Below are 23,931 nucleotides of genomic sequence, written 5' to 3'. Positions count from 1 at the left end.
GTCTCATTATAGCAGCTTTGGTGCCAAATGTGAGCTCGCACAAGACTCTAAGATTTATTAGGTTTTTACTGTCGTGTTTCTGCTATGTGGAGTGAATGTCTACATAGCATAGATTATATGCTGTGTGCATCTAACTCTCATTCAGTTGAATTGCACTTCCAAGTCCAGTGAGTGGCTGACCCCTTGTGGCCTGCTCCACTAAAAAAGAAAGGCACCAACACGGATCTTCAGCTGTAAGATTTGTATGACGGTGACATAAAGGCTGCCGTTAGTTATACGTTTTTATGATGAACATTACATATACATACATTATATTTAGGAAGAAAAAAAACAGGATAATGTGTATTAAATACATTGTGTAAAAATACATGACTGATGTGGATTTTAAATAATATTATGATTGTAGGACCATGTATAATAGAAATGAAAACATACATTTAAAAAGAAGTTATGGATCAAGTTGACAGCATCTCAAAAACAGTCACAAATAAAAACAATAAGTACTACAAAACATTTAATCAAAGACTGGATTTATACCACTAGAGGGAGCAACGTGTAATTTCCTTATATACTGTCTATGGTCATTTCCCCCCCTGATCTTCTTTCTCTTTGTTTCTGACGTCACTGACTCCGCCTTAGCCTAAAGCCATCTGCTCCCCATTGGTTACAAGCTCTATGGTTACATGCACCAGGGATTTACGTTGCTTTGAGCTTCATCCACAGAGGCAAAGTTTTATTGTTTTTCTTACATATTCTACAGCCAGCATCTCTTGTCAGTTTTTTTTTATTTATTTGTTCACAAAAATCCCTTGGAATATAGAAAATCACTCAGGAATACAGCCTATTCGTTAAAGTCCTGTAGCCTATAATGCCGGTATTATGCTGGGTAATTCATAATTGCCCTATATAGACTTATTTAGTTTGAGAGGAAACGTTTATTTATTTTTGTTTTGGTGAATCCATATTATTGTTAATATTATTATTATTTAATAATTTGTATGAACTGGAACCTAGAGACATTTAGAAAGGTTTAACCCTTGTGTTGTCTTCTCTTCACCCTTGAAAAAAACACTTTTTCTTTCGACGTTTTTGACGCCTTTTTTTCACAGTTTGTTTTTGCTTTTTCCAACGTTTTAAATTTTTACATTTTTCTTCTACACATTTTCAGCGCTCATTTCTACGTCCCATATTTTCTGATATAAAACAAAAATTTAAAACGGGTTAATGTGACCCGAATGCAGTGACACTTCATCCGAAAGATAAGGAAAGAAGTACAGCATTCCTATAGATTTTACAGGAAAAAATGAACAGTGTAGCCTCTATTTATGTCAAGGGGCATTCACCGTCAGTGCATGTGCTCTCCAAATGTGGGTCATAGGTATCATGTCAAACACAGAAGCATCACAACATAACGTCACGAACTTGCTTGGCCAGAACAGGTATGTGTGATGCTGCGCAGATGAACCTCCCCCATAACGACTTTCCTCCAACACGAACTCAGACATAAATACAGACAGACAGGATCCCTGTTAGATTTTGACAACGCTGGATTAACACTGCAGGGCTTGAAGAGGTCTGTGTCTCCGTGGATCATCGACAACAGCAGATCCCCAGAGCCCAGCGCGACAAACCTTGGACCTGAAGGAGCACAAAGCAGGACCGTCAACATGAGCAGGTAAGGCCTCGGGTCTGGTCCAGCAGCGCATGAATGAGCTGCATGACACAATAGCCTAACTGACAGAAAAAAAAAAACTTTTCTTGATGGTCTGAATAATAATAATAATAATAATAATAATAATAATATATTTTTTTAAATGTCCAGGGATATAGCATTTTGGATGTCTGTAGTGAGGGTGTTCCAGAGGGATGGGGCTGCAACACTAAAGGCTCTGATAGGACTTATATACTTGCAGTAAAGTAACAAAGTAAATTTAAAATGTTGAGGTACTTGTACGATAGGCTACTTTAGTATTACTCTCACAGGGGGCATTGTTTTCTGCATTATGAGAACTTTTAAGTATATCTTATGGTAAGCTACCTTGTGCATTTATTTTTTTATTTTACCTTTATTTTACTAGGGAAAAGAATCACATTGAGATTACAATCTCTTTTACAAGTGAGCCGTGGCCAAGAAGACAGCACATAGAGGATACACTTGAACAGAAAACAAATAACAGACAGACAGGGAATCACATTTTAAAAACAAACGCAGACATGTTGATATATTTGATTTAGGTAGGACTTGAATTCAGTATGTGAAATAAAAAGCTGCAGTTTTAGCTGATTTTGTAATTTATTCCATGAAGATAGAGCAGTGTAACTAAAAGCAGTTTTGCCAAACTCTGTTTTAGTTTGTGGAACATCATACAGTATGTATCTACTTGATCTACTTATTCAGATCTACTAGGTGCTAAAAGTGTAGTTAAATATGAAGGTGAGGGCCAACCAACCATTTCATATAATACACAATGATGGGTAGAGTACTTTTACTTGAGTAAGTTTTTGAATGCACACTTGTGATAGAGTAGCCTATTTTTCCTACTTTCCCTACTTTTCTATTGTGGTACTGCTATGTGCTTTTATTTTATTTATGTGCAATTTTGAATCGAAGACTTTTGAGCAGAGTGATGCAGATATTTTCCTAATCTTAGTAATAGACTCCTTCCACCGCTGACCATGTCATATTTCATCCCATCACACCTCAGTTCAATTCAATTCACTTTATTTCAGCAGGATAATCTTCTGAGTGTCAATACTGCTTCATAGGGAGACTTTTGAACATATATTAAAACCAAACAACAAAACAAAACATTTCAAACAGTGGCAGCATTCCGCACAGTCTGTCAATTAAGTTTTTGTCCAGACTTCAGTTTACATTTTACAGCCGGTAGACTAGTGTTTTCCCTTTTAGACCTGTCTAATTGAGTCCACATTGTCCAATAAACACTGGACAAGTAAACACATAGTTACACACCCTCCTGCACACATTCAAGATGATTTTCATCCCTCCTTCACATGACATGATTTATGATGCAATGTCCCTCTGTTTTAGGGATACAGATTTTTGGAGCAGTTCATAAATGCATCAACACTTACAGCTGTTATGCGGATCTGTTTCCATTTCCATTGTATTTTCGTGTTTTTGTGATGTAGAAAAGTGTTGACCCCTTCTTGGACATGCATGTCTCATTATACTTACATGAGAGCGTAACATGAACCAGTAAAAGAAGGGCCGGTTTACCCTTTTATCCTACATTGTCCACAGATAATTCAGTCAGTTCTTATGTGCAGCTGTCTTTCTTTTATGTAGAACTATTATAAAGGAGGAGTGGCAGTGACAATGGCAACTTTTTAAGCCCTTGTCAAACTTTTCCCTTATCCCTGACTCCTTTGTCCTCTCTGCTACATAAGAAATTGTATGTAGGGTTCTTACCTCTTTCTTACATAAGACATTGCCTAAGTTCCCACTGTCTTAAGGCAATTACACACCAACCAGACGGCCGACCGTTGGCAGAAAAGGCAGTTGGACTGATCAGTCTCCCCGAGTTGGTCAAAAAAGTGCCTCGGAACACACCAAAGCGACGAGACGTAATACGTCTCCATAACAGCAGGCGGCGCTAATCTGTATTGTTGCCCAAAAAATGAAAACCGGCAGCTGATTGGACGAACGAGTCACATGGATCTGGCTGCTGCTTCCGGATTTTTCGAACGGCCATTACTGGCGACTCATTCAGATTACGATCTCATTGTACTAAAATAGTTCACCGAAACGTGTTTCTGAAAACATTTTAAGCGAGAAATAGGCCATGCAGTTGCTGAATCTGTCTTCATTTCAGATCGACAAAGGTCAGTTTAAAAGATTTTCGTCAGATTTTGAGAGGCTTAGTCACGCTCATTCCGCTCGCCATTTCTGGGTGAGTCGCGACTGCCCTGTCTCCGACTGAGCATGTCAGGTCGGTGAAAATGAAGGCCGACAGCTCCACCAACGGACGACAGCACGGAACACACCGAACAGACTCGAGTCACCGACCTCGTTCAACCGGACGGCCGTAGGTTAGCCTACCGAGTTAATAGATTCGGTCACGACATACTATTTACACACTCATACTGACCGACACTAGACTCACGCACTGGCCATGGTTATATTCGGTAGCCTGGTGCGCGGTCTCCTCATGACAGTCTAACTACCATGTAGCAACATTCACTTCTAACATTTAACATAACTACCAAGATAACATTACATGTATTTGTATGTGATATAATACTTTCCCCTTGGTAATGTAGCCTATGAACTTTCATGAACACAATTCTAAAATGCACGAGACATAAAGGCTTCTGGTATCGGTTGGTAACTCAAACTTTGCGAGAACCTAGACACCCGTTTGAATATAGACTCATGCAGTACCCTCGGTTACGGTCCTTGGTCTCGTTCAGTAGCCTGGTGCGCGGTCTCCTCGTGACAGCCTACCTACCATGTAGCAACATTCACTTCTCTAACATTTCACTTAACATAACTACCAAGATAACATGATGTGTATTTGTATGTGATGTACTTCCCCATAGATGTTGTGTGAATTGCCATGAACACAATCATCTAAGATGCACCAGAAACAAGGCTTGGTTCATATCTCAAACTTGCCGAGAACCAAGACACCGCTTGATTACATTAGACTCGAGCGGCCAGTTGCACGGTTACATTCGGTCTCATTCAGAAGCCTGGTGCGCGGTCTAGGCCATTTCCTGATTGATTCTACCACCACTCCACTGGAGGCGTTAATGAGCTAGATTACTACACACACAGTAGCAGTCTAGCAGAAGAATACCAGCTACACACAACAGCACGAAAGCATGGATGTATTAAGAAAACAGGAGTGAGTCGGTTCATTGATGTATGGCACTCGATTCTTTTGGTTCAGTGACACGAGTCGGGTTAATTAACTGGCTCTTCGGTCAGTTCATCAACACTACTCGCCAGACTGTCCAATGGTCGATTATCGGCCCGGTGTGTAACTGCTTTAAGCATAGCATAAAGACCGGAAACGTGGGGAAACAACTAGTCTGGTTCTGTCCAGGGGTAACAAAATAAGCATACCAACATCTCTAAAGACCAACATTTAACACGTTATATCTAGTTTGTATAATCCGTACAAAAAAACAAAGTGTGAAAATCAAAATGTGCTGTTTTACGGAGGATTATGTGCCACAGGCACAGAGACTTCAAGAGGTTACGGGTCCCTGCCAAGAAATAGAAATGTTAAAACAACGGTTTTAACAAAGAATATAGAATGTGTTGATTAGTGGGCTTTAGAGTGGCTGGAAGGTGATTTTTTTTTTTTTACCTTTGGACAGAGCAAGGTTAGCTGTTTATCCCTGTTTCCAGTCTCAATGCAAAGCTACGCTAATCAGCTACTAGCAGTAGCTTCATATTTAGACATAAGACATATTTACAGACATAAGAGTGGTATTGAGCTTGAGCTATTGAGCCCAATATCACAGATCACAAATTTGCTTCAATGGGGCAGACGACACTCTTTATCCTTAGACCCTCGTGACTAAGCAAGTTTCATGATTTAAGGCAGCAACATTCTGTGGGTGTACACAGTGTTCTTTTTAAGCCCTTCTTTGTGCCACAACTTAATTCATGCAGGTTTCTTCATGAATAACAGCTGAAGAGCAACTTTCAAAACTTGTCCCTGCAAGAATGTTTTATTGAGGGTGTTCCTTGTTGGAAGGTTGATGTCTCAAATAAGTTTTAAGAATTCAAATATGTTGCTCTTGAGATCTTGTAGATTTCAGTCCGAATGTGTGAACATGAGTTGTTTGTCTCACAGTGAAATGCTTTTGCTAGAAAACTATAAACATCCTGATACAATTTCTGCAGCTCAGAAGATTTGATGACTGGCATCAGTTATTGTTTTTTAACAGGGCCAAAGCCCATATCTGTACTCAATTATGGTTAATTCCAAACCATTCCATTCTCTTACCACAGAATACCAAATAGTACAATGAAAACAACAACAGACATAGTAGAGAATGAGGAGGAAAAAGAGAAGGAAGACAGGAAGTATGTAATGTGTTCAGCATTACAGATCAGAAAACACTCACTTATTATAGATGTGTTCTGTCAGTGTTAATACATGCATGATGTTATGATTAATTTGGTTCTTTATAGTCGTCCACACTTGTTTCATCACAGTGAGTCATAACATTTATTGTTCAACCTCACGTGGATTTTCGACCCCACAGGGAGAGACCGCTCTGCCTTTTTATCAGAGTCGGGTGTGGCTGCAGCCTGGAGAACTCCATAGACGGTATATTAAATTCATATTATTATTAATTACATAATATATTAATAATATACAGTCTATGCTCCCGTCTCATGCCCTCCCGGCTGGTGCCGTCCCTGAGCTTCGGCTTTTCAAAATAAAAGCTCGGGTCTGGTCCGCTATGTCTTTGTACTTTGGTGTGTTGGATGTTTGTGAACTAAACAGTACGTCAATCATGCTAATGAATACAATACCTTTTTCAGCAGATGTCTTACTTACAACACGTTGGAGTTAGCAAAGCAGTTTTGTGTTTATATGTGCGAGCGGGATTTATTCAGTTTGATAAATCCCACGGTAAATTGGCTGGTTTACTAAACAGGGAGGGACTATAAATCCTGTCTGTTTTTTGTATTTCAAGAGCAAATTGCTCCACAATATGAATACAGATTGATCTCTTATTTTGTTGGTAACCGTTGTTGTATAATTACAATATTACACTTGAGGAGGCCTATACTTCAGTAATGCGCCTTTCGGACCTCGAAATTAAACCCTCTCATGTAATATGGCTTAAACAAACGTCAATGTTAAACGCTGATGCAGTTTTAAATGTTTTATCACCAAGAGTTTACAGACGTCTCTGCTGATTGAGTATCACCTGTGACCTGAGCTGAGACACACCCACCAAACGAGAGAAAACATATCTCAAACATAGACTTAATATTTACAGTCTATGCAGTCGCTCTCTCTCTCTCTCTCTCTCTCTCTCTCTCTCTCTCTCTCTCTCTCTCTCTCTTTCTCCCTCTCTCTCTCGTGGGGTCGGAAATCCAGCTGTTCCACTTAGCTGCTCCCTCTAGAGGTCTGGAGAACTTCCGTTGTGTAATCTGGATGCAGCGTTTTTTTGTTGCATTTGTTTTCTGGGTTTGTGTGCTTTTCTTTTTGCATCGTTTCATATTTGCAGCGCGTTTATGTTTTGGTTGTGTTGTGTGTATTTGCAGAGCATTTGCTGAATGCTGCACGTGTGTTGTCAAATTAATGAAGATGTTTTCTTGATTTGCTTGTGTTTTGTCTATTTGCATGTGTTTTCTTAAGTTGCAGGGTGTTTGCCCCTGTCGGCCACTGTATGATTGAGACCGTGTGTTGTTCGTTTAGTCAGGCATGTAACTTTTCTTCCCAATAATTAAATGCATATTAATGACTATTCTTAGTTTGACTGATTACTTAATTTTTTTTGCCATGTGTTAGTGCACTGCCAATGCTAATGCATTCAGCCCATCTTTCACACTATTACACCTACTGTGTAATTATTGCAGTTCCTGAGGGGTTTAATGCGCATGACTCTAGCTGTGGAACAAACAGAGACAGTGACACCACTGTTTATAGCGTGACACTGTGAGGAGAGAGACTAACAATTTTTCCAAAACATTATTTGGTACATAAAGTCCTGCCGGTTATTATATTCACACAGCTCAAAATTGCTTTTGTGAAGTCAACAGTCAAGTCAAGTCAATTTTATTTGTATAGCCCAATATCACAAATTGCACATTTGCCTCAAGGGGCTTTACAATCTGTACAGCATACGACACCCTTTGTCCTTTTCGACACACAGGATAGGAGAAAGGAAAGGAGAAGGAAAAACTCCCCAAACAAACCCCTTTAATGGAAAGGTTGCAGTTTTGTTTTCCACCATCATAATCTGATGATCTCGGGTAGCAGTAACAATTTAATGTAATAGCAGAGCATAATTGTCATGACCTACATCATCTATATAGTAAAATGTTGCGTAATCACTGTTGCAAAGATGTACTTCAAACTTTGAATTAGCATGTGGCTGTCCGTGTCAAATGCGATAACATGTAGAAAAAGGGTTCACCACTGCAGGACTCTGGTGGGGCAGCATTGCAATAGGTTTTGTTTTTGTAGGCCAAAAGTCAGAGGCTCTGTTCTGTTCTGTTCTGTCTCATACAAATGTTTGATCTAAAGAACAAAAACAAACATCAGCCAAAAAAAAACAGATTCTGTTGACTTTATTGATTTTCTTTTTCTGGCTCTGAGTTGCCAAAGTCAAATTTGATTTGCAACTCCATTAGGCCAGAAGAATTGAACGATCACAACAGACATAAGGGATGAGCATACAACCTATTGTCCTACTCATTACTCACTAAAACATAATGTTTCTTCAACTTTTAATGTGTTACTGCACTGCGGTCACACAGTGAATGCAAATATCATTTATTTAACAAAAACATCTCATCTTGCAGTTGAAAGCAACATCACCCAAAAGGTAATCAATTATCAAGACAATTATCTTGACGTTCCTAAATATTTTAAAATGCAAAATATGACATTAATAAGAATCTTTGTTACTTTAACATGCACACTGACAACACCATAAGCTGACCTGCTTAAAAAATTACATGTTTGAGGATATAATCATCAGATTATACATTTTTACTCTCTGCAGATGTCTGATTAGCAAGTCGGAGGTGAAAGAGTTCATCGAGAGGTGTATGACAGGCGTGGGCACAAAGCCGCATCATGCCTGCAGCCTGGCCGAGGTACTGGTGGAGGGAGACCACAGAGGACACTACAGCCATGGACTCAACAGGATGGGTCAGTGGGGCACTGGAAGTTTATCACTTTATCTGCTTGTTTGATTTAAAGGTGGCAGCACAATTGTAGTAGTACAGAAGAAACATTTGTAAACTTTGACACTATAAAGCGCAATGTAAAACAGTTTTTCACAAAGGCAATCATTTTTGTATTTTGTCCTTTGAAAACAATCTTAATCACCAGCTACATTTTATGTACTCTAATGTGTATACTAGGAATTTATTTGAAAAATGGGGCAGACTAAGGAGGTACTTTAGAATTTTAAGTCTACATATGAAAACAAGTCTCTCTGCTAAACTTCAACTTCATGATTTGGACATTTTTGAAGTTTGTATTTAAATATGGTTGTTGTTTGTGCTCGCTGGCTCTATACTTTTTGACAGACATGTATATAAAGGACATCCAGTCAGGAATCTGTGCCAAGGACGGTGAGCCGGTGGTGGAGAAGGAGAGTGCAGCCACAGCACTGGTGGATGGGAAGAACCTCCTGGGTCCTGTGGTGGGAAACTTCTGCATGAAACTGGCCATTAAGAAGGCAAAAGAAGCTGGCATTGGCTGGGTGGTGGCACATGGTGAGTCCGAACATCCTGATGCTGTAATTGTAGGTGAATGATTTAAAAACTTGAAAGGCCATAACTGTTGCACTGGTCCAATTCTGTAGAAACTTAAATTGTATGATGCATTGTGATTGAGCCAAGGTGCTTCCACGGGATAAACAGGTGTTCTTGTTTCCTGTGAACTGATGTGACATGCTCAGGTTTCAGATGCAGGTCTGTATTTGATTAATTGCACTGAACGTTCAGCATTTATAAAGGGATTATCTTCACTGTTGAAATAGTGGAATGGAGAAAGCATGTTATTATATAACAGGCAATTAAGTGCGGTAGAAGAGAAATCAAAACCACTTTAGTGTTTGATGAGTGCAAAGTGCGTTGGATTTCAATGAATAGGATTTACTTCAGAGAGGAAGAAAGTTGTGATTAAGTTTTTGGCAGAAAAGTCACTTGTCAGTATCAGATGAATCAACGAATCTTGACAAAACAATGAAAATACTGTATGGCACTTTTCTGTCTTAGGTTCCAACCACTACGGTATTGCAGGATACTACTCAATGCAAGCTCTGAAGGAAAACATGATTGTGAGTGAAAGGTTTATCTGCCTTTTATAGATTCAAAAAACTAAATGTCCTTTTTTTTAGGAATGGAGGTGAATCTAATTCTATGTCTAATAACAATCTGACCACCACAGGGCATGTCATTTACCAACACGTCCCCACTGGTGGTTCCCACACGTGGTAAAGAGGTAAATGTACAGAATAAACTGTACTTCATGCCATAAACAACCTCTCTGTCTCATTCTAATACTGTGATCATGCTGTTTGTAGTGCACTTTGGGCACCAACCCCATCAGCGTGGCAGCTCCTGCTAAAGACGGAGACAGTTTTGTTCTGGATATGGCCACATCAGCAGTAGCACTTGGAAAGGTAAGATCAGCTTTATACTAATAAGCCATCAAAGATGCCTTACATACAGAGCATAACTTGCCGAGAGACGTTTGACCCAAGCTGTTTTTAGTTTAATGCCACATGTTTGTTTGTCCAGCAGCTATCTAAATAGCTATCTGAAATGAAAATTGATGAAAAGTTGGTCACTGCACAAGAGTTCTTGGTTTAGATTTTATACTAACTTGGTTGATTTGGACACCAGTTTTTCTAAAACTAATTTGACTAGCAGAAGCACAATCCTTGTGGCCACTGGTTGAATAAGGCATTAAGAGGCCACTTACAGTTATAATGATTTATTGAAATATTTTAAGTCTTTTTATAAAAGCATTTTTTGTTTTATTTCATGCTATAATGTGCACTTGTCAAGTACTTTGTAACTGCGGTTTTGAAACGCTATATACTTAAAGTCTTCTTACTCAATATCATGATGTTTTATGCGCACAGGTGGAGCTCTATGAACGACGTGGAGACCCCATCCCTGAGGGCTGGGGCTGTGACGCCCAGGGCAAGCTCACCACCGACCCTAAGAGAGTTCTGAGCGGAGGAGGACTGGTGCCCATCGGCGGCAGTGAAGCAACAGGTCAGAAACCAGCTGATAAAAGTCTGCTCAGGGAAGGAAAGATCCTGTCCATGTTTTGTTGTTTGTTTTTTTCTTCATTCTGTTAGCATGTTATTAAACATAATTTTATAGCGGCCGCGGTCGTGTGCGTCCCTGGGGCCAGAGCGGGCAATTTGGAATCCTATAAAGCTGCTAGCTAAAGATAACCGTAAATACAGTAAGATCATACTTCACGTAGGTGGTAATGATAACCGATTACGCAAATTGGAGATCACTAAAATTAATGTTAAGTCACTTTGTGCATATGCAAAGACAAAGTCGGACTCAGTAGTTTTCTCTGGACCCCTGCCAAACCTGATCAGCGATGACATGTACAGCCGCATGTCACCGCTGTTTGTTGGGGTGGTGCCCAGCTGATGTGGGCTACGTAGATAACTGGAGGGCGTTCTGGGGAAAGCTTGGTCTGATTAGGAGAGACGGCATTCATCCCACTTTGGCTCTCATATTAAGAAATCTGACCAAGTCTATTATCGGTCATAAACCATGACAACCCAAGTTGAAATCAGTAATCAGAGGTGCAGTGCTACCCGCTTCTCTGTGCTTCCGTTGGTGCAGTCGCCCACTCATAGTCCCATAACCACGGTGTCTGTCCCCCGACTCAGATCAGTTAAATAAAAGGTAAACAAAAGAGGAGCTATACTTAGGAACCTCATTGGAATGAAAACTACCACTGCAATGATAGAACAGAATAGGAAAATTAGATGTGGACTATTAAATATTAGATCTCTGTCTTCTAAAGCAGTACTAGTAAACTATTTGAAATCAGACAATGAAATTGATCTATTCTGTCTTACCGAAACATGGCTGTGCCATGAAGAATACGTTAGTCTAAATGAAGCCACTCCTCCCAGTCATATTAATACTCAAATTCCTCGAGGCTCTGGCCGAGGAGGGGGAGTTGCAGCCATCTTTGATTCAAGCCTGTTAATTAATCCTAAAAGAGATTATAGAGGGCCTCTTCTGTCACTTAGGAATGCGGTTTGATTGATGACTGACAGGTAAAGAATCTCGTTTAGATTGGCAAGACAGTCTGAAAACATATAGGAAGGCCCTCAGAAATGCCAAATCAGACTATTACACATCACTAATAGAAGAAAATAAGAACAACCCAAGGTTTCTTTTCAGCACTGTAGCCAGTCTGAAAGAGAGTCACAGCTCTATTGAGCCATCTATTCCTATAGCGCTGAGTAGTGACGACTTCATGAGCTTCTTTAATGATAAATTTATAACAATTAGAGATAAAATCACCTCTTGCCCTCAACTTCTAACGGTGAAAGAACAACAAGACCTGACATATACTTAAACAGCACTGGTGAAAATTACTAACGACCTTCTAACTGCTTCTGACCATACCATCCTGTTACAGAGACTGGTAACAGGATTTAGTTGGCATTAAAGGAATCGCACTAAGCTGGTTTAAGTCCTATTTATCTGATAGATTTCAATTTGTTGACATTAACTATGAATCCTCCAGACACGCTAAAGTTAGCCATGGCGTTCTACAAGGCTCAGTGCTTGGACCAATTCTATTCATCTTATATATGCTTTCTCTAGGCAATATTATTAGGAAACACTCAATTAACTCTCACTGTTATGCGGCTGACACCCAATTATATCTATCAATCAAGCCAGACGAAACCAGTCAGTTAGCTAAACTTCAAGCATACATTAAAGATATGAAATCATGGATGACCTACAATTTTCTGATGTTAAACTCAGACAAAACTAAAGTTATTGTGCTGGGCCTTAAACACCTCCGAACCTCATTATCTAAAGATATAGCTACTCTGGATGGCATTGCCCTGGCCTCCAGCACTACTGTCAGAAATCTAGGAGTTATTTTTATACCAGGATATATATCATTTAACGCCCACTTAAAACAAACCTCAAGAACAGCCTTTTTTCACCTTTGTAACATTGCCAAAATTAGGCACATCCTGTCTCAAAACAATGCTGAAGAAGTCCATGCATTTGTTACTTCCAGGCTGGACTATAATTCCTTACTATCAGGTTGCTCAAATAAGTCCCTTAATGCTGCCTTCCCACTGGCAGTTGAAATCAGCTCCGATATGGCTTCGAAACTACCGGAAGTCATTCATTTCCTCCGGATGCGTTTTAATTTAACTCTTGCGACAGGCTACGGACGGTTCCTATCCGAGAATTCCAGCGGAAGTTAGTGTTGCTATGGTACTGATAAACAAAACTGCTAATGCTAATTGGTTAGCTAGCAACAGACATCGAACTATTGACATTATCAGCTATCAGGCTCCTCTCCTGTGGAACCAGCTCCCAGTCTGGGTTTGGGAGGCAGACACCGTCACCACATTTAAGATTAAACTTAAAACTCTCCTCTTTGATAAAGCTTACTGTTGTACACACTGCCGCTGAGTTGAGCTGCAAAAGAAGCTCTGGCCGCACTGTCAAGGACGCTTGTCAAAAAGTATGGGGAAGCTTTTGATGCTTTAGCTGCTCTGACGTGGCAGGACATTCACATCAAGCAAGGAAGACTAGCATACGTACTTAAATAATAAAAACATCACGCACTTCACCAACTCAGCGGAGACACATTTTATCCCATGCCTCGTTTTTTTTTAACTGGTCCCTATACGCAAACAAAGTCATATCATAAATTATAGGGAACCCAGCAACAGCAATGATGAGTTTTTCCTCCATTTTCTCGGAACTAATGTTTTGGTGGAACGAAAGTTTACATCGTATATTCTCTGGAATCAGCAAGCGCGAAGGACGTCTATATTCCGATTGGTTGCTGGTCGTTTGCCGCTGAACAACATCATAGCTCATTACCATAAAGTTGATGGATTTGCCGCTTCTTGCAGCTGAGAGAAGCCGGCTTCCATTGAAAATGAATGACTTCCTGTAACTTTGAAGCTCAAGTCGGCGGCGTTGTGTACATACAGTTATAGTTAGTGAGTGAGGAGTTGCAGCGTTCGCCTAGACCGGCAGGGGAGGGTGTATTGCTAAAGACACGGAACCCCCTTCTCTTCTCTGCTTCTCTTCATAGTCGTCAGATTCATCTACCAACCCTTATAGAACTGGCTCAGGTTTGCCTTGCACCAGCTCTTAATTATGCTATATATAGTTTTAGACTTTGACACACTGAGCTCCTCTCTCCTCTCTTTCCATCTGTGTGCATCCATGTCCCAGAAATGCTTGTTACTAACTTAGCTCTGGGGAGCTTATTCCCCAGAGTCCTTATGTTTTTTCTCCCAGCAGTTTTCCTTGGATTAGGGTGGCACCTAAATCATGGTTGCAGCTGTCGCCATGGTCCTGCTCCGCGCCCTGCTATGCCCTGCTATGCCCTGCTATGCCCTGCTACTCCCTGCTACGCTCTGCAGTGCCCTGCTACGCCCTGCTACATCCTGCTATGCCCTGCAGTGCCCTGCTACATCCTGCTATGCCCTGCAGTGCCCTGCTATGCCATGAACTACTACAACTACTATTTCTAGTCATAGTTCCATTATCTTTATTATGACTATTATTGCCACTGTTGATCACATCCCCAACCGGCACCGTCAAACACCGCCTACCAAGAGCCTAGGTCTGTCCGAGGTTTTAAAGGAAGTTTTCCTCACCACCCGAGGTTTTTCCCTAAAAGGGAGTTTTTCCTCGCCACTGTCACACTAAATGCTTGCTCTTGGGGGAATTACTGGAATTGTTGGGTCTTTGTAAATTATAGAGTGTGGTTTAGACCTACTCTCTCTTTAAAGTGTCTTGAGATAACTCTCGTTATGATTTGATACTATAAATAAAATTTAATTGAAATAATATAGGTCTAGTATAGTCTTACCCTATCCTCACATATGATTGGTCACAATAAAGGAGGAATTGTACAGTTTCTAATGTCAACCCTACTCTGCCTGACTGGAAATGGAACTTGGTGTTTCACTGTTTTTCTGCCAGAAATTTGAAAGCTGTGCATTGCTGTGTCTTGTAATGTCTGTTCATGTTGTTGACTTCAGGAGGATACAAAGGCTACGGTCTGGGAATGATGGTGGAGGTGTTCTGTGGTATCTTGGCCGGTGCCCAGTACAGCAATCATGTCCGCACGTGGAAAGTAACAGACCGGGTTGCCAACCTGGTACGTTACTTATTTATTTACTTTTGGCTTGTGTTGTGTTTTAGAGAACATATTAACCCCATTTAAAGAAATACCTGCCCCTTGTCCCACTTGTCTTATTATCTGTGTGAAATGACTGAAAAATGAGTTGAAAATGCTTTACCTTTAACTGATCATTGCATGTTCATTGCATTTATTGCATGGGAATGTAACAGGGTTTAAACTTACTTTTACAAATTCTTAAAATGTCCTGTGGAGCCGAATTTATCTAATTTAATGTTGACAGAACTTTTGTGGCTTTGCAATTGAATTATTTCTGTTGTCATCAAGGAGGTCGATTTAAAATTGGCTGCTGCCAGTTAAAATAAAACCCACTGGTTTTATATGATGTTATGTTCCTCTACTCAAAGTGGCTTAACCACTATGAGTTGGAGCATGTGACTGAACAGTTACCCTAAACAACAGCCAAGTTGTATGTGTTGAAATGCAGTCTTACAGACAGCCTCTGCTATCTGGAAGATAAGCACAATCAATGAATCCGACGTAGACCATATTATGTCACAATGCGGCTCTCTTTACTGTTTGTATTGGGTCAGTTGGCACTGACAGTGTTGTCATCTCCTATTTTGTGTTTTCAGGGTCAGTGTTTTGTTGCAATCAACCCAGAAAACTTTGCTCCCGGGTTTGCCGACAGGATGTCAGACCTGCTGTCCATCCAGAGAGGGATGGACCCTGTGAGTAGATCCTACTGCTGCAATGTTGATATACAGACTGATTAGGGGGGATAAAATAAACTTAGCACAAAAAGTAAGGACATTTGTGTTTGGTAGATTATTTCTCTGTGGTAACAATGCTTTTGACAATAAATATCATACTGTTGGAAAGCCTGTTTAGTTCCCTTTCAAATGGTGCCCCATTTGTAAGGAACATGCATTTGTGGGATGAGCAGCAGCACTGAGTATATGGGTTGCGCCCATGAAAAATTTGCCAAATCTTCTCTGCCATTGCCAAACACGTTATTTTGTTGTTGCTATTGACACTTGTTTTGAGGCTTGTCATCATTGGAGGCAATCTCAATGCAGAGAGATATAGAGATGAGATTCTGCAACCAGTGGCAATCCCATATCTCCACAGTCTGGGACCGAACTCTATCCTCCAAGATGACAACGTTCGCCCCCCACAGGTCGGGGTTTATTAGAGACTACCTCCAGAATGTGGGATTGGAGATGGATCTGCCAGCAGTCTTGACCTCAGCTGAACTCTGTGGGATCAGCTGCATTCGTAGAGTGACCAACACAACCACGTTGGCTGACTTGTGACAAATGCTGGTTGAAGAATGGGATGCCATCCCACAGCAGTGTGTGACCAGGCTGGTGACCAGCATGAGGAGGAGGCTGTTGTGGCTGTGTATTGTTCTTCCACACGCTACTGAGGCTCCTGTTTGTGAAATGAATAAATTGTTAAATTGCCAATATGCCTTTTAGGGGTGGAACGGTACACAGAAGTCACGGTTCGGTTCATACCTCGGTTCAGACATCACGGTTCGGTTCAATACAATGGAGGAAAAAGCATAACAAAAATGCAGAAGGCAAATTAGTTTTTATTGTGCATGTCTCAGGCTGTACCACCTAGTGTCAACAGCCTTTAGTGTGTAAAGTAAGATGTAAACATTAAACAAAGAGTACCCCACATCATCTCCAGACTCCATCTGTAACTTGTAAACAAAATAAGACAATCAGCTATAAAACTGGAAATACAGCATCTCTTATTTATGAAAGTGCAAATTACATATATAAACAATAATAACAACAACAACAACAACAAATATGTGGACGGATGGCATGTTGTAACGAGGTTCGAGTACAGGCAGCAAATACTTGAAGCCCTATTTGTATTTGTATTTAAAGGCTGGTTAAGCACTGTAGGGAGAGAAGTTGGACAGTTTTCTTTTGTCTCGTTCCAGCGATTGGTACAGCTGGGTGATGGCGTCGGATATGCGTTGGCATTTTAGATGTACTGTACAACAACTGCTGAACAACGCGGACACACAGTCCTCGTCTTATCCACCACTCTCTCGCCTGTACTACTGTAACTGACCCAAAGACCGAAGTTTTCGAGGCCGGGACGGCACCAGGCGGGAGGGCATGACACGGGAGGCTCCAGGCTTCATCCATACAGTCTCAAAGTTTTCCCAAACTTGCGATATTAAAGAGGCCGGCGGGTCCTCTAACTCTTGTGGGTCGCCACCACTCGCCATACTTGTCCTTTAGTGCTGCTATCTCTGACTCACTCACTGTACCATCGACCTGCAAAAAACTGCATGTAGGTGGAGCTCGGCTAGCTTCAGAGCTAAGGCGGGGCTACAGATTAGGTGTCCCTAGAACCCGCGTATCTAACAGTAGTTCCGCATTACATTAGTTCCGCATTACATTAATATTTTTTATTTTTATTCATAAATAAAAGTTTTATTTATTTTTATACCGTGTATTCTCCGTGTAAATTCATGTACCGAACCGAGATGCCGTACCGTTTCGGTTCAATACGAATACATGTACCGTTCCACCCCTAATGTCTTCTTTCTTCAAACTTCAATCATCCAATCCACCAAACACCAAACGAGTCAATGGCAGAATAAGCTGCTTGGCATTGGCAGAGAAGATTTGGCAAGTTTTTCATGGGCGCAACCCACATACTCAATGCTGCTGCTCATCCCACAAATGCATGTTCCTTACAAATGGGGCACCATTTGAAAGGGAACTAAACAGGCTTTCCAACGGTATAAGATTTATTGCCGAAAAAAAATTGTTACCATAGAGAAATAATCTACCAAACACAAATGTCCTTACTTTTTGTGCTAAGTTTATGTAGATGATGTCCAATGATAGCAACTAAGCCCAGTCTCAGAATTTTCAAAGAAAATTAAACAAAGTAAGTTAATTGCTTTGAATTTCATTTAGTTGTTGCTGTTGTTTGACGCAGGCTGACCCAAACACCCCTGTTTTGGCTGCTGGAGATCCTGAGAGGATGAACATGAAGAAGTGTGAGGAGATGGGCGGGATCCCATACCACATCAATGTCGTCAACTACATGGTAAGAGCGGGAAAAAAAACAAAAAAACTAACTGGTCAGGGTCTGAAACATCAAAGATGACAAGATACTACTATTATGTCTGTATCCTAAATATGAAGCTATACGATCAGCAGGTGATTAGCATATTTTAGCATAAAGACTGGAAAAGGGGGAAACAGCTAGCCTTCAAGTTTGCTAAGCTAAGTGGCTGCGGGCAGTAGCACCATACTGTATTTACCGTACAGACATGAGAGTGCTAGCGATATTCTCATCTATCTCTCGGCAAGCCAATAACCATATTTCCCAAAATGTCCAACTATTGCTTTAAGGAAAAGCCTTTGAGGTTGAGCTACTTAACTTTGTATTTGCCTTTTCCCCCCTGCAGAATGAATGTGCCAAGAGAGTTGATGTCAGCCCACTGCTGCCATGTAACAATCTTGTCTCCAATTAGTTGGTGAAGTCAAGATTCTCAGCATTGGAAATCTGGAACTTCTGCTTATTTTGAAGTTCACATTGAGCTACTTAGGAATGCAACTTTGTTTAGGGACAAATACAATAATACATACAACAAATACATAATATGTTATTCATTTTAACCGCCCTTGTCAGGTGTAATCAGGTTTTTTGATGATCATCCAAACAGATTAATAAATCATCTTTTATTATATGCAGTTTTTATTATACAGACACGGTACCGAGAATACATGCATAGAGACAGGACAATGCACACAAAGCATCTCAACAGAATGCATCCAACATTATGAGTTCCATATGTTAAATGTCTTCATCATAATACCTGGTAAAAACAGTGTTGTTTAAAATGCCATCATAGTGCCAGGCTCTGCTCAGAGGTCAACCAGAAGAATATTTTTGCCTTATCTCTCATGCATATATAAACTCAACCAGGTGTTACCTAGCACCACCATGGACTGAGTTCCCTTACATAGACAGTATAAGTGGTGGAAGAAGTATTCAGATCCTTTACTTAAGTAAAAGTACTAATACCATACTGTAAAAATACTCCTGCATTGCAAATATTACTTAAAGGAACATGCCGACTTATTGGGACTTTAGCTTATTCACCGTAACCCCCCAGAGATAGATAAGTCCATACATACCCTTCCGAATAAGTGACAAAATAACGCCAACATGTTCCTGTTTACATGTTGTGATTTGTATAGTCACAGCGTGTACAAATAACAAGGTCACATGAGACACAGCCATCTTCTAACCGTATATAAACTGGGAACTATATTCTCAGAAAGGCGAAGCATTGCTACTCTCTGCTCGTGGCTCATGTGCTGCAAGCACATCACTCTGCCCAAGTAGTAGAAGTAGCACTGCTTCGCCTTTCTGAGAATATAGTTCCCAGTTTGTATACGGTTAGAAGATGGCTGTGTCTCATGTGACCTTGTTATTTGTACACGCTGTGACTATACAAATCACAACATGTAAATAGGAACATGTTGGTTATTTTGTCATTTATTCTGAGCAGTAGGCTAGTTGGAAGCAATTACCTTCAGGATCTGTGCTAGGCTAAGCTACCGGTGGAGCCGTCGGACAGAGTTACAACACGCACGGAGATGAGAAGGGTATGTATGGACTTATCGAACTCTGGGGGATACGGTGAATAAGATAAAGTCCCAATAAGTCGGCGTGTTCCTTTAAGTAAAAGTACGTAAGTATCATCAGGTAAATGTACTTAAAGTCTTAAAAGTAAAAGTACTCAATGCTGAAATATCCTAACATTTTAGAAACTGGAAACGATCCAAACTGTTCTGTGTTTAATAGTCTAATCATTTCAGCTGGACTTGCAGGCTGTTATATTGTTGGGTAGTCTAATTTATAATCATTCAAGATTCAAGATACTTTATTGTCATCTTTATAAACTACATGTGTTTTGTGTGGAAAAATCTTAATTTGTAAAGTAACTAGTAACTAAAGCTGTCAGGTTAATGTAATGGAGTAAAAAGTAAAATATTTTTCTCTGAAATGTAGTGGAGTAGAAAGTGCCATGAAAAGAAAAGACTCAAGTAAAGTACCTCAACATTTGTACTTAAGTACAGTACTTGAGTAAATGTACTTAGTTACATTCCACCACTGGACAGTATACTGTCTATGTAAGGGACCTCACCTTGTATACAAGTCATATTGTAGTTACAACACATTATATAAGCACTTTTGAAATCCAACCCACCATTATTTTAATCTCTTTGTAATAACCATGACATTTGTGACATATAAAGGAAAATATCATTTTTCTTTCTTTATTTCAGGGACTCCTTGAAACATGTTATTTGTGTCGCGAGATACTTCATCCAAATTGACCCTTCGCTAAGCCCCGCCCTCCTTAGTTACTGTTGCTACGCCTGACAAGCTTTCGTGCCTGGCACGTCTATTATGGTATGTATGCACCGGTGTCAGACATTCCCAAGGAGATAATTAGTAATTTATGGCGAACAGGTGAACTATCTGAGAGAGCAAGACATAAGGGACTGCAGTATGCAATAGAGGGATATATCCACGACATAATATGCAACCGATTAGAGAATAATTTCATCAAAATTTAAGCTAAAGCCGCACAAGCAGCAGCCGCCTCATACGCTGACCATTCAAATGGGAAACACACACACATTGAGCTATGTTCATGCACAGCAGGGTAAGTGGAATTTGAAAATAATCTAATAATTATAAATCAAACAGCTTATCCATAACTCTTGTGGAATAAACACAAGACATTAGCCTGACCACTTTGCAATGATAACATTCTCCTGCTTCAATTTTTAGCGATTAACAAAATACTGAAATATATTTTAAAGTAAGTGAGCCTCTGTCTTGCCTTTAATCATCTTATTTTATGTTCAAATATATGCATTATGAAAAAAGAACTATCATTATTTCCAAGCAATGCTGTGCTGAGTTAGCTAGCTAGCTAACATTAGTGTGTTCTTGCCTTGGAGCAAATGTAGGTGTTTTTGTTAATCCTGTTGACATTTAGCTAGTTGTGAATGGGGCCTCCCAACACTGCTTGATCCACGGCCGGCATTTCTCCCCTTGGATTTTAGGTTTCGGGAAGGGAAAACATTCCACCACCCCGTCCAAGCTTTTAGGGTACCGGGTATCAGATTTGCACAATCCATACGCACAACGCTTCGGCATGTTTCCCTCGCTCGAAAGCTTGACAGACCTCCCGCGCCTAGTTACGGTTGCTAAACCACGATTGGCCCGTGGCGGTTTTCGGGCGTGGCTTAGTGAAGGGTCAATTGTCTTCAAGATGCTTTATCTCTGACAGCGAAATATGCACATTCTTTATATAAATCTGTTGTAAGTTGTTGATTTATTGCTGATGACTAGATGGTAATGAGTTAACAGAGTTTGAGTGGTGCCGTTGGAAGATAAGCTAAAGTCATCGTGGTTTATTGTCATCAACTGAACAGTTGGGTCATTCCTTGTTGGTGAGCTGCTTTACTTAAAATGCACTGCAATTTTGTAACTGTACTTTAATCTAGCTACTGTATGATGCACAAAAACAGTTTTGGTGGTTTTTATATACTCAAAAGTATTTCAAATGACTATGAGATTTTTTGAATACTTTAAAAAGTTCACTTTACCATGTGCCTTATTCAATAAAAGCCATATAAAACCAAAACTTGTTTTTTCTGATTTATATCTTTTACAGAAATGCCTCATGTTGTGTTATTAGATCAATATTTTATGCATAAATGTATTGCTGTTTTTTTCATGGTTGTGCTTTGCCAACTATTTCTGTCTATATCTATAAAACAAGCACCAATCAATATACTCATTTTGTACTTTGATCAATTTTTTAAACAGTTTAAAATGTGTTTAATGCCATCATTCTTTAACATTGCTTATATGCCACAATCAAAATGCATTATATTCTTCAAACATGTTTAATAGCAACAATTTCTTCTAGTGTTGGCTTGTAGGTAATCGGTTATTTGTGACAACATTCTTACTTTATATTCAAGTTAATGTTGTAAGGCACAATATCATACAAAAGCAATTACACAAGTATAAACATTAAGTTGGTGTATTACTGTAAGATAACCTACAGCATGCACTTTCATGTTCAACCTCCCTGACCTGAGAAAAATTATATACTACAACTTTCTCACCACTAGATGGAGACATAGTATAAGTGAGTAGACAGTTTACATATTTTTATATTTAGCTCATATTATATTAAAATGTGTTAAAGCTATAGTGCATAGTATCTGTGTCCCAATGAGGAATTCTAAGTAACTAGTGCAGTGAAAATGTGCCTGTTTGGAACGGGCTGATTGCTTGGCCTGTGGTATTGTTGCTTGTAGAATTCTTCAAAACCAAATTGTACCCCAAAATTACTTACAGAAGGACCCCAAACCACTTCATATGCAACTCCACTCTATAGCCTACTTAGAGTGTAGGCTATTTCTACATCAGAGGAAGACATTGTACTACTATATTTACCTGACAGAGAACGCTGCAGATTCAGAATGTAATCACAAAATATCACAATGAAAATGTGGAGTAATCAGACATTAGCCTCATGGACTTACGGCAGTGCGCTACCCAACTGGCCCGTTATGAGAGCTAATCAGCACATATCTGCTTTCATCAACCACCAGAACCAGACAGTGTGCACGCGCAGAGAGAGAGAGAGAGAGAGAGAGAGAGAGAGAGAGAGAGAGAGAGAGAGAGACGTTGTGTCGTATGATCATTAACAAATTTAACACTTCAGCAGAGGATGTGTTCATTTCCATACAGGTTTAGTGGCTTGACCGTTAATGCTGAAGTAGGGGATTTGATTCGCGGGGGTATTTTGATGACGGTAATGTTATTAGTGTTGTAAGTTAGACAGAAGGCTTAATTAACCCGTCAGAGGGGGAGTGGCCAGTGGCTAGAGTGGCAAAAGCCAATGTGTGCTTCTTTTATCTATATATTTAACGATAAATTTTGCATTTTTAATCCAAACAACGTCAACGCCGTAGCAAGACACCTGTCAAGTTTGAACTCCATCGGACTAACGGTTCGAGAGATATGCGCATAACAACCACACAGACAGACAGACAGACAGACAGACAGATACTCCTGCAATTTATAGATAGATGACAACACTGTAGTTGCATCCACATAATGCACGCATTCGGTGATTGGGCACCTCCTCCACCCATCATCCACACAGTTGCTAGTAACCAAGGAGGACACAGAGGATTAAAAAACATGATAGACTCTTCAGAAGAGGTAATCATCTTCACTCAAGCTTCTGCGCGCGAAAATTGCTGGACTACACCACTTTCTAAACATAGCCATACTGAGAAATACAGAGAGAGTTTTGTGGAGCTGATAGTCTTAATTAGCTTTGTATCAACTCATTTGGCAATGGCTTGAATGTAACAGACGTTCAATAATATAAAATAGTTGTGCACTATAGCTTTAAAGTCACCATGGAAATGATAAAGTTCTGGATGTAAAGCGTATATGTGAGACTTTGTTTTATGATGACCCCTACTGACATAGTTATAATGGCAAGTACATAAATAAATATACAAAAAAAGTACAACTAGTGTTGTTTCTTTCAGCATTGAAGCTAAGAGAAACTAATATACTGTATATGATACTCAGCCCCTTGATCTCCTCTCCCAATCATGAAGCACATGGTCTTTGGCTAAATATCTCTCATTTCAGATTATCATTACCACACCTAAATTTGGACAAGTGCACTTTTCTATTTCGTAGTTCCTATTATTGTTTTAATATCTATATGTGTGTGTGTGTGTGT

The 23,931-nt window shown here is 39.9% G+C and overlaps 1 protein-coding gene across 1 annotated transcript; it reads left to right on the top strand.

The window, feature by feature from the left end:
• Nucleotides 1-1,460: 1,460 nt before the first annotated feature.
• On the top strand, nucleotides 1,461-21,943 carry LOC144522412 (putative oxidoreductase YjmC). The gene is made up of 11 exons (XM_078257462.1): nucleotides 1,461-1,675; nucleotides 8,728-8,876; nucleotides 9,260-9,448; nucleotides 9,953-10,014; nucleotides 10,125-10,178; nucleotides 10,261-10,359; nucleotides 10,825-10,960; nucleotides 14,980-15,098; nucleotides 15,716-15,811; nucleotides 18,057-18,167; nucleotides 18,532-21,943. The coding sequence occupies exons 1-11, from the start codon at nucleotides 1,668-1,670 to the stop codon at nucleotides 18,595-18,597; spliced, it is 1,089 nt and encodes a 362-aa protein (XP_078113588.1). The 5' UTR covers nucleotides 1,461-1,667; the 3' UTR covers nucleotides 18,598-21,943.
• Nucleotides 21,944-23,931: the final 1,988 nt, after the last annotated feature.

This window comes from Sander vitreus, chromosome 8 (assembly GCF_031162955.1).
Source record: "Sander vitreus isolate 19-12246 chromosome 8, sanVit1, whole genome shotgun sequence".
In the NCBI taxonomy this organism is placed as follows: domain Eukaryota; kingdom Metazoa; phylum Chordata; class Actinopteri; order Perciformes; family Percidae; genus Sander; species Sander vitreus.
This window is presented reverse-complemented; position numbering and strand designations above follow the sequence as displayed.

Bases quoted from the DNA above. Each gene is read 5' to 3' on its own strand.
- LOC144522412 (XM_078257462.1), top strand. The intron at 8,877-9,259 runs GTCAGTGGGGCA...ACTTTTTGACAG, and splicing joins CCATGGACTCAACAGGATGG to ACATGTATATAAAGGACATC. The intron at 10,961-14,979 runs GTCAGAAACCAG...TGTTGACTTCAG, and splicing joins CGGCGGCAGTGAAGCAACAG to GAGGATACAAAGGCTACGGT.